This window comes from Heptranchias perlo, chromosome 16 (genome assembly GCF_035084215.1).
Source record: "Heptranchias perlo isolate sHepPer1 chromosome 16, sHepPer1.hap1, whole genome shotgun sequence".
Classification (NCBI taxonomy): domain Eukaryota; kingdom Metazoa; phylum Chordata; class Chondrichthyes; order Hexanchiformes; family Hexanchidae; genus Heptranchias; species Heptranchias perlo.
Genome location: NC_090340.1, coordinates 25,620,428 through 25,634,469, shown reverse-complemented (window position 1 = coordinate 25,634,469; position 14,042 = coordinate 25,620,428). Strand labels below are relative to the sequence as shown.

The following is a 14,042-nucleotide window of genomic DNA, read 5'->3' as shown; positions in this document are numbered from 1 at the left end:
GGAGTAAGTAAAACTAACCAGCTCTGCAACATCTGATTCGGGTTACCAATTCTATCCTGTGTGTGACATTCATTGCTTGGTGTTAAGGTGAGGTGCTTCCAACTTCACTCCGCCTTCCCTCAATTGTGATAATTTGCTGGGTTTGACCTTGTGGATGAGCCACTTAAAGGCTCAAAATAAACACTCACTTGATGGAGCTAAGTTCCAGAGTGTACTCAAATACTGGACAGCGATTTGTGGATCTGTACTCCAGCAAAAAAAAATCCATTCCTTCAGGAGAGGACAGATGGAGAGAAAATTGGCATGAAACAAAATAATGGCGGTAATTTTGTACAAATCCTTTTTAACCAAGATGGGTGAAAAACATCATCATACAATTACCAGAATAGCCACCATATATTTCTTCCATTAGATTTTTTTTTATAAATTATCGCAAATTAAATAAACATTTTTAATTATAGGTTTTTTTATTGATTTGAGATATTACAGCATCTCGGTGCTTCAGTACAGTCTCGTGTTATATCTCAATCTGGTGAAGCCAGGCATTTCACTGAGATCGTGTTTCATGGAGCTACGTTTTTGTTTTTTTAATATATTGTATCCAGTCAGTGATCTGAGTTTGAATCTTCCCTTAATGTTTTGTTATTTGACAAGTATTTTAAACAACATTTAGATATGTGACATCTGGATCTACTATAGCAGAAATGATCATGAATTTTCTTTTCAGGTTTACTTGGTAGGTTACTACTTTGCATTCAGGTACTGCCCTGATGGTAAGCATGTTGAATACAGAGAAGGCAGCAGAACCCCACATGAGGGCACTGTGGAGTTGATCAGTGTAGATATACACAAAGGAGCTGGTAAGACTTTGTATGTAGTGAGCCATTTGTTTGTGTCCTGTATTAATTTCCACATTCCCTGTTGTTCAGGCAGTCCTTCAACTTTAACTGCAATCCTGTTACTCTAATAGATGCTGAAGATTGCATGAATCACAGAGTAAACAGTAGCTTTGGTGGGGTTGCCCAATATTTTTCCTGTAATAGACTCCTAAAATCTTGATTCCCAAGAAAGTCAGTGCAAAAGGGCTCACTTGGCTATCTTGGTTAAATATATAATAACGTAGCAAAACATCACAACGGTTTCCCGGGGCTAGGGATGGGGAGATTGTTCCCAGTGTTCTTATTCGTAGTCACTGTCCCAGTTACACCCGCAGGAAAATGGGTAAATGGATTTTTGGATTCAGTTCATGATCAAGTTAATTTGTATTGGCCACCATGATTGAATAGTCTGCCAGCACCTACTGTCCAGTTCAGCTATGAAGTACATTCAGTTGGGCAAGTTGCCAGACGGCCATTGGACACATGAAACCATCCTGTAGCATGAGTTGTTCCTGTCAGGAGCAGAGAGAAGGGGGGCAGGAGGAAACTCTCGAGCAAAAGTCAGAGTTTGAACATGTTTTTGCTACATTTTATATTCCTGTCTTGCCCAAAGACAAAACTTGGAACCTTATTTTTTACTATTGTATAATATCTGTGGACTGTGTGGATTGTAGTAAACCAGTCTTAAAATCACCAATATGATATTTTCTATTGATGGGAAAATAGATCTGTAAGCAATGTGAAGTAAATAGTTGGACTGTATCAGTAGGGAGTGGTGCTAGGAAGGATGTTCCTGCCGTGAGCACTCTGGTTATGAATATAACTGGTCAATTGTGAACCTGTGCACTCTACATGTTCTATTGCCCTAATGTAAGGGGATAATTATGGATTCAAAATATGTAGAACTTAGTTTGTTACAATCCATAGGCCAACCTGGTCTTGTGTAATGGAGGGAGGGGAAAAATGAAAAAGGTCTTTTCTGTATCTATCAGACGCTGCAGTGTATGCTAAGGCATTAACACATCAATGCACCTGAACCTAAAGATGTGTCATCCAAATTTGACAGTTGTAGATTGTTGACCGGAGGTCACCGGTTATGGTTACTGGCTTAGTACAAAGAGGAGAAGAGTCAATTCTCTCTTAACTCTCAATTCACTTTCATGCCGTTAGATCATATACATATAGCTTATACGTCTGGTTAGATATAGGCATGCAGTTTACACCAGGTTATACAGTTTTATACCCAAACTAAGATCTAAAAGCACACCCACTAGGTTTCTCTGACACTCCCTGAGTGGTCACAGAATATAAAGGATAATACCCAAAAAGGAGAGCTGACGCTGGCCAGGCGTTCCGTTCTCTCTCTCTTTCGACGTCATCTCTACGTCCCTGACGTAGGGTCTTCCACTTCCGCGATGGTTGGTCTACGGAGTCTTCGCTCTGGCTCCACGCCCCAGATCCTTCATTCTTATTCCGAATCTTATCTCCTCAAGCGGTGCTGTCTCCCTCTTTCGTTGGTTTAGGCTTTCTCGGTTACCCTGTGTCTTCTCATTGGCTCTGTCCCAAGGACTTAGGTAACATTACCTCATTACTCCTTTTCTAAATAAGGACTTGTGTCTTATCACATTTCCTTTGTCTTTCACAAAACTTAGCTAATTCAAACCGGTTCCAGCCAGCTAAGGCCAGCGACTGAACTCGGGTTACTTCAGTTCAAAAGTTGTTCTTGCCTGCGTGTGTTTCAGCAGCTGACGTCTCGGGTTACTTCCTGCAGCCCCTAGCCAACAAGATTATCACTCAACTGAATCCTTCTTTGTTCATCTCATAAAACACTCCAGATTTTGTTATCCCATGTACTCTCTTTAATCATGTTTTAGGAGTGACGATGAAAATGAACAAATCCACCTATGTATTCTAGGGCCTTCCAGACGCAGCGATCTTGAAACATTGGGTTACTGTATGTTGAAGGCATTGTGTGGTTCCCTGCCCTGGTCCGATAATGTTGACTTCCCCCATTCTGTCATGGAAGCAAAACAGAAGTAAGTGTTTTTGTTACATAATAAAACACAATCTAAATGTCTATTCCATATATACAATTTAAAGTTGTCTTCAGTTGTACTTGAGCAGAAAAAGTACCATAAAAATTTGAAATTGCAGTATTTGGGAAAGGAACCTCAGTTACTGGTTTACAAATTTGGATTCCGTGGTGAAATATCTAAGTGGTCAGCAGTAGAGTTTTCAAAGCATAGTGTATTCAAATCTTTTGAACCTAGGCTTCTCAACCAAAATTCACTGAATTCTCTGGGTAGTGTTTAAGATGCAGGGAACTGAACATATGATTTTAATTTGATGTTGCTATCATAAGTGACAGAGTAACGTGGCTTGTGCAGGAGGGAAAAATTGATTTCTTTTGTTTAATTTTATTATATATAAAGACATTGCCCTTGACTGGTTTTAGAGGGATCCTGCTAAGTGAAATGACACAGAATATGCTACACTTGATGAGAAATTAGGGTCAAAAAGTTCATTTCAATTAAACATTTTAAAAATAATTAGTTCTGAAGGAGTGGAGAAGTTGCTTTGGCTGTTTTGCCTCCCCCTCCCCTCAACACTTTGTTACAGAAGCCTTGATATTATGCTATGGAATAAATACAAACGCTTAAAATATTCATCTGAAATTCCTCTCTCTGCTATTTTAGCTGGGGTGTTAACCCATTTTTTTTAAGTTGGCTGGTGCCTCTGCTAAAATAGCAGAGAGGCATTTCAGATGAACCTGAGAAGTGTTTGTGCTCATTATTCCCCAGTTTAATTTCAAAAGCCAGGTGTTGTTGCAAAGGCTGGAGCAGCAGATCCCCTATCTATCTTTGTAGCATGTGAGGAACCTAACCGCAAGAAGAAAATCATTTTTTTTTAATGGATTAAAATTATACTAGCAGATCTCCTATGCCATTGCTTATAGTGACTTGGAGATTACAATGTTGTAAGAGGAATGTACAAGGCAGCTCCCTGGATGTAGTTAGTTACATAGTTTTCTTGTGCATTAGCTCCGATAAAGTTCAAAAGTTCTAACATTTTTGATGATTTTATGCGAGGTAGGGGGGAACTGGCAGTGTTTATTGCCTATTGGGGAGGAGGATAGTGGCAGGGCTTACAAAGAATAAGTCTTGGTCGGTCTTGCTGTCAATCATTTCAATTTTGAAAAAAATATCCTGCTATGATATGATATATCTACTCCCAAAATATTGCGTGCATTGGACTCCAAAGGGAGGCATCCTTAAGGGCATTCTGCAGCCAAAATTAGAGAAGGGTTTCCCTCGATTGATTTGGACTGCAAACAATCTGAAGGAGCTACAGTATCAATGGTCAACAAAGACCAACTCATTGAAGTTTGAGGCAAGTCCCCCAAATTGAGTCTCGGGATCCTCATGCACGAGTAGACCTGCAAGGAAATGTTTTCAAGGGATTTACAACACTATACGGATATCTGAGTAATACGTGTTTTAATCTGAATTGTTTAATTTTATGATTTTCTTCTGTGTTTTATAAATGTTACTTAGGTATATTTTCGAGTAACTGAAAAATCAAGATGATTCCCACAATTATTGAAGTGGTTTGGTCAGTTTCTGCTTCTTGCTATTTCAGGATTGTTAGCTTAAGTGGGCAAAAAAAAAATGATTTTAATAGCAGAAGCTTGCACGTTCCTCATTGGTTCTACCATCTGAATCAAAGTGCTTTTGATTTAATTCATGCTTAGTCAATTGATAATTTAACAGATTAATCATTTTAGCTGTAACTTTTTTTGACCTAACTACCAACACTTTTAAAAAGGGTGGAGGCAGGGTGGGCAACAAACAGTAACACAAAACTCTGGGGCAAACACAAGTGCAGAGTGAGCAGCGGGGGATGGTCAAAGTTTATAACAAGGCAAGAGAAATAGTGAAGGGCAAGCATGCTCATAGAGTTAACAGCGGGTAGGGAAAGTAGAGGATCTGCAAGGCAGAGTGTTGAAAAGGTCATCTAGGACTTTGACTTGTCTCTTTTTCTATCTTTGGGCTATATAATCGATTAACAGGAAGTCTTTTTCACAAAGATTCCCCCGCCCCCCCAGTATCTTTTTTTATTAAAGAGAATCATAGGGCTACGCTATACCAATCAGATTACAGTAAAATGACTACAGTCATACAACTTATTAGATTGTACTTTTGAAAGGGTTTCTGAATGTGAGACTACATTTTAATGTGCTTTTTTAATATTTAGTTTGTCAAAACCAACAAATCTCTTGTGATGCTCTCAGTAAGTTAGAGGATGTGCTGTTTGAGAACGACAGAAATATCTTGCTATGTAGAGCAATCTATTACTTTGCCGCTTAAATGTAGGAATGTGGCCCTCTTAAGGCTACAAAGTACAACTGATAAACACTGAGTTTATTCAAAGGTTAATTGTAGTCCAGGCTATAGATCATAACCCTGGTATTGTGGGAAGGTCAATTAAGATCATACAGATGCAGTGTCTCTGGTATTACGTGTTCGGAGAGTTTTTCTCCACATTGCAAATGATCTTTACCTCTCCATACTTGTGACAGAAATATGTGAGACATCTGAAGTGTAATAGACAGGAGATGCTTGCAGACATTAAGATTTTATAATATTTTTTTAAAAAGCAAGTAAATTTTAAACTGATTTACTAGTTTTATATATGTTTTGCACTAGATACAAGGCTGACCTACCAAGTCTCCTTGAGTATTGCTTTGGGAAAAGAAAATTCCCAGGTAAGATCAGTTTAAGTAAGGAATTTTTGAGTCTGTTTTATTATTTAGTTCTGTCTGTTGTCTGATCCAAGCAAATGAAATCATCTGGTGTCATGACTTGTCATCTTTTCTTACAGGAAAATCTTCATGGGGCAGGAATGTTCAAAGTGCAGTGCAAGTTGCTGGCCAGTGTTTTCTGCTTGTGTGCTCATCAGCTTCCCAATTTCCTATCCACTTAAATTAAAGGGAGAAATCGTGGCCAAGCAGAAAACCCTGGTCATTATTTTTAAAACTAGTTGTAAACAAAATTGATAGCATGAAAATTACTAATGATTTATTGTTTAGTAATGTTTAAAAAAATAATGCATAAACCTGTCAAATTTCAGGCCTAAAAATTATCACTTGATTTTCAGTTATTTGGGCACCTTGCATATGAATGTGGGTTTTGCGGGTTATGGTGCAGTTTGAGGAAAAGCTAGTGCAAGCTTTATTTGTCCTGTGTTTCATGTATGTTTTCTTATTGAATGAAATGATCCAGTTAATTTTTTTAATTAAAAGACCTGTTACAGTAATGTGGTATATTGCCACAAGCTGTGATGTGTTCACATCTACAAACCTGCAGGTGGTATTATCCCAGCCTTTGCCTTATTGTTGTTGAAGTTGCAAAGAGGCATTTTAATTGTCAGAGGAAAAACATGGAGGGCAAATCTATGTGAGCTACCCATTTGCATCACCTTGTGATTGAGTCAAGTTCAACAGTGGGAGAGGTCCCTGAAAAGCTCTTTGTTTCTTTCTCATCTTCCTTCTTCCACCACCTCCTGATCTACTTGCCAGGTTCAGGACTTGGGATTTTTAAAATCTCAATTTCATTTAAAACCTTCTGTCTACCCATCTAAATTTCTGTCCACTGCACTGTTGGAGCTAATGTTGAGGCACAAACCAAACTTAATCTGTGAGATTGTGTTTTGTTTTCTCTCAAGTTTCTCCCATCCTTTCCTGAAGTTGTTTACTCCTTGCTGGGATATAATCCCACAGGTGCCCTCAGTACCTTGGCTGAGTGTTCGTATTCATGTTTGAGCCTTGACCCTGAGTGTTCTGCCAGGCATCATAGCTAAGCTGGATTCTGACCTGATCCAGTGTCGGCCTAGCCCAGGAGTACGAAGGTCAGTTATATTGTCCAACTGAGAGCTAATTCAGCACAAACCAGGGAATCAAACCTAGGACGTTCCTGGTCTGCGGTGTTCAGTTATTTGCTCAATTATTCACTGAATAAACTCACTGAGCTGTCAAGGAAGCCTTTTATCCACATAGGCTGTTTTATACTTCATATAACAGAAACATTAGTATTTCCTTCTCTGGATAATTTAACTGTTTAAAAAGCCAAATTTACTTTGCCCCCTGGTAAAAAGAACACTTGTGTTTATATAGTGCCTCATTTCCATACCAAAACACCTCAGTGCTTCACACAATGCGTTACCTATTGGAGTGCAGTAACTTGTGTCGGTCAGACCAGGATGTGACTCTACAATAGCCACGTCCTTGAGTATTTATTGGAACTTAAAAATGAAATCTCATTGAATTGGATATGGAAAGAATCTTTACCATAAATGTTCAGTTAAAGGCTTTATCGTCAATGTAGTAGTAACCCTTAAGACGGCCATGTATACAGAGATTTATCTCATTTTAATAAAGCAATCTATTCACTGCTATTGATTGTTTGCTTCGTTACCCCCACCCTCAGCAGCACATTTAAGATCTGAATCTTAATGAAATGGGAAAACCAAATATATGTACCACTCTGACATCATGTTGCTTATTCCCTCTTTCAAGAGAAGGTTAGGGATTAAGAGCTTGAATCCTGAGTGCATAAGGAGTTCTTGCATTTGATTTGTTTTTCATGAAGATATCAAACGCACTATTACAAAATTGATTAGTGGGACTTCACACTTAAATAATAGAATAGTTCTTTGTAAAACAAAATACAGACTACAGAAAAATAACTATTGTATAATTCTTAATTCAGATTAACAATAATTGCAGCCTGATGATTTCTAGAGCTGCTATTAATATTTCCGCTAAGTGCAATAAACATCACTTCATTATTGATTGTCCTATATTGTATTGAGGTTTGAACAAAGTGCACTCAGTGAAAGATGCTTTCATCACTTCCTAGAAGTGGTGAATTTGTGGCTCAGGCCAGCCTGGATTAAAAAGGAATGGTCCAGCACCATATTATACTGTTTATAAGTTGTATAGATGCTGCAACATCATCTTTCCATTCAGATTTAAGGTAGTATCAAAAGTATATCCTGAGCTTTGAGCTGCCTTCCTATATGGACATTCCCCACCCCCCTCCCCGATCCCCCATCCACGCAAGCACAAGACAATTACAGATGAGGAAGGCCATTTGGCCCATCTTGGTTCGTCCACCCAAAATGACTTTAAACTCACAGCTTTGCGGCATCGAATTTGTTCTTGTATGATACTAGGATTTTCACCTCCTGTTCTATCCAAGTGTTTGTTCCATGTATTGATTATCTTTGTGTGAAGACGACTTCCTGGTATTGGTCCTAAATTTGTGAAAGTGAAGCAAGGGGTCACAGATTCAAACTAGTAAAAGGCAATTTAATTTTAAAAATTAAAATAATTTTCCATACCGTTTGCTATCTTGCCTACCTCTAAGATCACATTTCAGAAGTCTCCTTTTCAAGGCAGAAAGGCCGAAGTCCATCACAATAACTCAGACCTTTAACACTAGAGATTAGTCTTGTGGCTCTTCTCTGCATTGCCTCCAACGCTTGAATGTCTTGGTGACCAGAACTGTAGACAGTACCCAATGTATGGTCTGACCAGAGCAGTATACAATTTGATCATGATTTCTTCTAACTTATGTACTACTGTTTTGTCTGTGAAGTTCATCATTATATTGGCTTTGTTGACCTGTATTGTTTGGAATGTTGAGCGTCAAGTCTACTAAGACTCGTGGATCTCTTTTCAACTTCATCCTCGGCTATTTTAATGCCATTTATGGAATGTGTTGCTGATTTTTTTTCTTTTCTTTTCCTTCCCACATATAGTAATTTAAACTTTGTTAAATTTTATCTGCAATTCTTCTGCCCCACTTACATGTTTTGTCTACCTTAACAAATCTGAGTGCCTGTCTGTTACCCAGATTATTATGTTGTTCCAATTCTCCAGAACTCTTTCTATTGTAAGTTGTTTTTCTTTTGCTCTATGACTCTGCCTCCAATCTGTTACTTTACATCTTTTTTTAGCTCAGTACTTTTGACTTTTTCCAACCTTCGTTGCTACCCAAAATTTGCACCATTTGTACCCCTGCCTGAGTCTCTGCCTGCACAAGATTTTCTTCCTCCATTTCATAAGCAAGTTTTATTTAAATAAAACTTGCTTAAGTACCAAGCTCTCTTTCTGCTATATTATCCACTCATATCCGTGTAGTTGTGCAGGAAATCCAGTTCAGTGTAGATTGGTAACAATACTTTATACTTTTTTTTTAAAGTTGCTGTGTGGTATAAATGTGACCAAACTTTTTTGAAGCCTAAAAGGGAGTTATTTAAATGTGAAATGTGTGTTGTTGAAGGAATAAAATATTTGTGTGCAGTGTTATATTCCCTCCCCCTCATATTATTTGAAAAATCAATATTGTTAACTTGTAGATGAACTGAAGACCTACCTGGAACAAGTAGTGTCACTACATTATGACGAGGAGCCAGATTATGAAGAGCTACGAAACCAACTGAAATGCGGTCTTCAAAAGTTGGGAGCTTCAGCCGATGGCCCTATGGATCTTACAACAACCACTAAGTAAATTGTATGTGTAGATGTCTGAGTAAGGACTGTATCAGGCTTGAATGTGATGCTCCCCAGAATCAAACTGACTAAGGTACACAGAGGGTTGCTGACACCTCTAGAACTGTACCCCTGCTTGAGTCTCTGCCAAAAAGAGGGATAAAGGAAGAATGTCAAGGACAGGGGTTAAAATTGTTTCTAGTTTTATACCCTCTTTTGAACTCTTTTGCAAAATCTATCCTTCCCTCCTCAGTTTTATCTGCCTGTTGCGTCTGAATTTCCTACAAGAATCTTCTCTGATATTAAACACAGTTGCTGAGCATTTCACCCGATGTGCCATTTTTAAAATTGCATCTTATTGTTCTTTGTCTTTCCCACGAACTAACTCATCAGGCAACACATCATTAGATCCCATTTATTTCTTATCCTGATTCAACATACTTGTGGTAAAGTGCACAGGAAGGTTTACAATCTGCTGGGGGATATTTGGTTATTTAAAAGGTGATTGGTTTGTTTTCTCTTTTCTCCCCACCTCCCAGCAAACTACCAAAAACATGTAGTTTGCTTTTCTGCTCAACCAGTTTATCTCCCTGATGATTTTTACTGAATTTTTCTTCCCCTAGTTTACCTTTGCCTGTAGTCTTTCTTCCCCACTTTTGTAATCAGTTCATTTTTTAAAAAAAAACTTTCCCATTTTGTTTTTCAACCTAAAGACAAACCAAGCAAATATCCAACATCTTCATGACTTAAGTTGCAGTACCACATGTTTAGTTCATAGGTGCACTTGTGTGTGAAATTGACTGACATTATTGAAAAACCGAGTTCTGATTACTAGGTATTATTTTGGTTTGAATCATATAAAACTTGAGAGTATATATGTTTTAGCCTAGGCCTATGGAGGATTTTTTAAAATGTACAATCTTATAAGTGGCAAAGTGTAGTTTGACTCCAGAACACACTCAAGCCCATTACTTGTTTCCCTTCTCTGGCCCTTCTTGGGCCTGTTCTTTCTTTCCCCTGTCTTTGTCTTCCTTTTCCCCTCACCTGAACATGCAACCTTTCATCCCTTGCCTCGGATATTTTTCCTCCGAACCCATAGCTATTCCTCAGCATTCCTTCTCTCCTGCCATCCCAGCTTTGAATCTCCTTCTCCCCCCACCCCCACCCGAACAAGCCCACAACTGCCCTGTGTCTGTGTGTCTCCCTCATTCTCAGTCTTGGATGAGCTGCAATTTAATCCAGCTAAACATTGGGAAGACCAAAGCCATTGTCTTAGGCCCCCTCTACAAACTCCACATCCTCTCTGCCAACTCCGTCCCCCTCCCTAGTCATTGACTCGAGCTGAACCAAACTATTTACTGTCTCGGCAACCTGTTCAACCAGGATCTGAGCTTCCAACCCCATATATCTATCATAAATACCACCTCCTGTAACATCGCCCATCTGCTGCAGAAATCCTCATCCCTTTGTCACCTCCCAACTCCATTTAGTCCAATGCTTTCTTGGCTACCCAACCATTCTTCACCCTCCGTAAACTTCAGCTCATCCAAAACTCTGCTGCCCATAACCTATCCTACACGAGGTCTTGCTCGCCCATCACCCCGTCTTCACTGATCTACATTTGGCTCCTAATCCCCCAATGCTTCAAAATTAAAATTCTCATCCTGTGATTATGGCCTCGCTCTCTAACCTTCTCCAGCTCCACAGCATTCCAGTCCCCCCCACCCCCACTTGCCCCATCTTTTGCTGGTTAGGTGTTCAGCCATCTAGGCCCTGTGCTCTGGAATTCCTGCCCTAAACCCCCCCTCCTTCCCCACCTCCCTCTCCTTTTAAGACCCTCCATAAAACCCACCTCTTCGACCAAGTTTTCAGTCACCCATCCTGATCTCTCATTCTTTTGTTTGGCCTTTTTTTTTCTTGTGACTCTCTGAAATGTCTTGGGATATTACCTATAATGTAGATAAATATATAAATGCAAATTGTAGTATCATCAAAGCAACTTTTGCAGAAGATTGAGCCTTTGACCAAGTAGAACACAGGAGAAGATTAAGGGGTATGGAATTAGGGGTGGGGTGGTACCAAATTGGATTAAAATCTGTTAGAAGGGAGAAAAGAGAGTTGGAGTTAAAGGCAGTTTCTCAGTGATTGGAAGTGGGTAGCAGTATCCTACAGGGATCTGTTTTGGATATCAGGCTAGATGGAGTGATATCCAAATTTGCAGGCAATACTTAAATAATTGAACACCAAAGGATGCTATAAGGGGTATTGATCAGATGGTGGAATGGGTGAAAAAGTGGCAGCTGGAAATGTGATATGATACCTTTTTTTTTAACCAAAATCTAATAATTAGGGTAAGGTGGGTGGGCAGTGGAACAGTAGTGGGATTTGGAGGTTCAAGTTCATAAAACATTAAAAGCAGCTCCTCAAGTGGATAACTCGATAAGGTAATGGTATACTGAGTTTTATGGCAAGACATATAAAATATAAAAGTGGAGATGTTATGGTGAAGATATATAAAACCGTAGCAAGACTACAGTTGGAGCGTTGTGTGCAGTCTGGATTCCACACTGTAGGAAGGATGTTAAGGCAATAGATTCACCAGGATGCTGCCTGGTATGAGGAAATAGTGGATTTTTTTTTTAAAACACTTGAAAAATTGGGGCTGTTTTTGTTAGAACAGAGGAGATTGAGATAAGATTTGACAGGTGTTTAAAATTATGAAGGGATGAGGAAGAGTAGGTAGGATCAGACTGTTTCCAGTGATTGAGTGGTCTAGAACAAAGGACATAGATATAGAATTAAATATAGGAAATTTAGGACACAGAGCAGGAGAAAGTTTTTTATATAATGCACTACCAGAGTTGGTGACTGAAGCAGAGACCATGTCAACATTTAAGAATAGGTTAGATAGGTGCTTGAAGAAAAGGGGGATACAGTGATATGAGAACAGAGCAGGCATATGGGATTAGGATGACAGCTCATGGAGGATAAACATGGCCAACATGGACTGGTTGGGCCGAACGGTCTGTTTCCATGTTGTAATTTCTTTATCATTTCTAAAATCATAGAATTACAAGGACCTGCAATGTTGCGAGTGGCTCAGTGTCTGTACTGGTAATTGCTGGACTTGCAACTAGGAAATCCAAGGTTAAATACTCTGGCTCTTTCCAGGCTTTCTCTGGTCTTGGCTGAGTTATTGTTGAAGAGAGTCCATTGCTTGGTATTTTGTATTTAGAAAATATATTTTGATACTAAAATAGTGCCAATAACCAACCATGACAAAGCCAGGACTGCCACTGAATCCAGTGTTTTTACAGAAATCCAGCCTTTGGCCCAACTAGATAACTGGAGCAGAAACACAGGCTTACATTCTCCCATGTCACCAAAAACCATGAATTGGTTGCTACTTTGTGCAAAGCTGCAGCTACATTAGAGTAGTTCTCAAAGTAGCAGACTACTGTAGTGTGCAATAGTGACAAACATTTTTCATTTTTTTCTCCACAGATTTGAAAATATCAATAATGAACTTTGAAGCCAGCATACCATGTTGAGATCAATGTTAAAGCATATGCCTTACAAGATGCACTGTACTATTTTTTTAAATCATGCTTTTTATAGCCCTTTATCAACATTTCCACTAATGCAAGTTTTTTTGTATTAAAATACATGCTTATATGTGTTTTTCATGTTTTAGGATTTACATTTGGTGTTTTTAAATAAATGTCAATTTGGTGAAGATGTTTTATAGCTGGAATTTTTATGCTGTTTCTTACCTGTAGTGTTGTGCTCAGTTTTGAACATTACGCTAATTGTCCTCCTATGGTCAACTGATCATCTTCCCACCCCACCACTGTGTGATACATTTGGCTGTGAATAAACAATATAAATAGTCAGCAGTGTTTGGTCTCTTCTATGAACTAAATTTGCTTCTGCAGCTGTTTTCTACTTTCAATCAGACAAAGCCAATTATAATACAGTTTGCATTTTCATTGAACTCGGCTGTGAGATGGGAGAACAAAATAGGATTTTAAAAATGTAAATTTGAATATAATTCATTTAAATTGTGTGGAGTTTTTGATTGTGTATCTAGTGAAGCCAGATTGTTTATACTGTGAAACATGTCTAATCATCGGCCTCAGTACAATTTCAAATATTATCCATTCAGTTTTGGTTAGGAATAGTGTTAACTAATCACTGGATAGGTAGTAACAGTTGCTTGTCTGAAATTATAATGGTGTAGAACTTCTTTACCATGAGTTTGATGCAGGAGAATGACGACACAGGTGGAGCTGGAGTGCGCGCACCCCAAACAAGCTGCAACAGCCGCTACCCTTGGGTCCTCACTCCTGCAGGAGGCCTAAGGGCTAAAATGATCCTCTTGGAACTTGGGCATTTTTGCGTGGATCTTCTGTACTAGTATTCCCAGGAACCCCAGTCGGCATCTCCAGGGTGCAATCAATCAACCCAGCCAATTTAAACCAGAATAGAGCAGGTGATGCAAAAGATGGGAAATGCATACCTTTCAATGTCTACAAAACAGACCATAAACCTACTGTTATAAGACTTTTTTTAATGAGGATCACACACTGATGATAGAAAGGTTGTGTTTG

General features: G+C 38.9%; 1 protein-coding gene across 2 annotated transcripts in view; it reads left to right on the top strand.

Annotated features, from left to right (window-relative positions):
• The window catches only part of vrk3 (VRK serine/threonine kinase 3), a 31,034-nt gene extending 17,709 nt beyond the window's left edge, over positions 1 to 13,325 (top strand). The window contains exons 10-14 of one of the 2 annotated variants that reach the window (XM_067997849.1): positions 728 to 860; positions 2,794 to 2,914; positions 5,585 to 5,643; positions 9,300 to 9,447; positions 12,937 to 13,325. In XM_067997849.1, the coding sequence (XP_067853950.1) occupies positions 728 to 860; positions 2,794 to 2,914; positions 5,585 to 5,643; positions 9,300 to 9,447; positions 12,937 to 12,964 (489 nt within the window). In that variant the 3' untranslated portion in view covers positions 12,965 to 13,325. Of the gene's footprint in view, positions 1 to 727; positions 861 to 2,793; positions 2,915 to 5,584; positions 5,644 to 9,299; positions 9,455 to 12,936 lie in introns of both variants that reach the window. The other variant, XM_067997850.1, reaches the window with a different exon arrangement.
• The last annotated feature ends 717 nt before the right edge of the window (positions 13,326 to 14,042 follow it).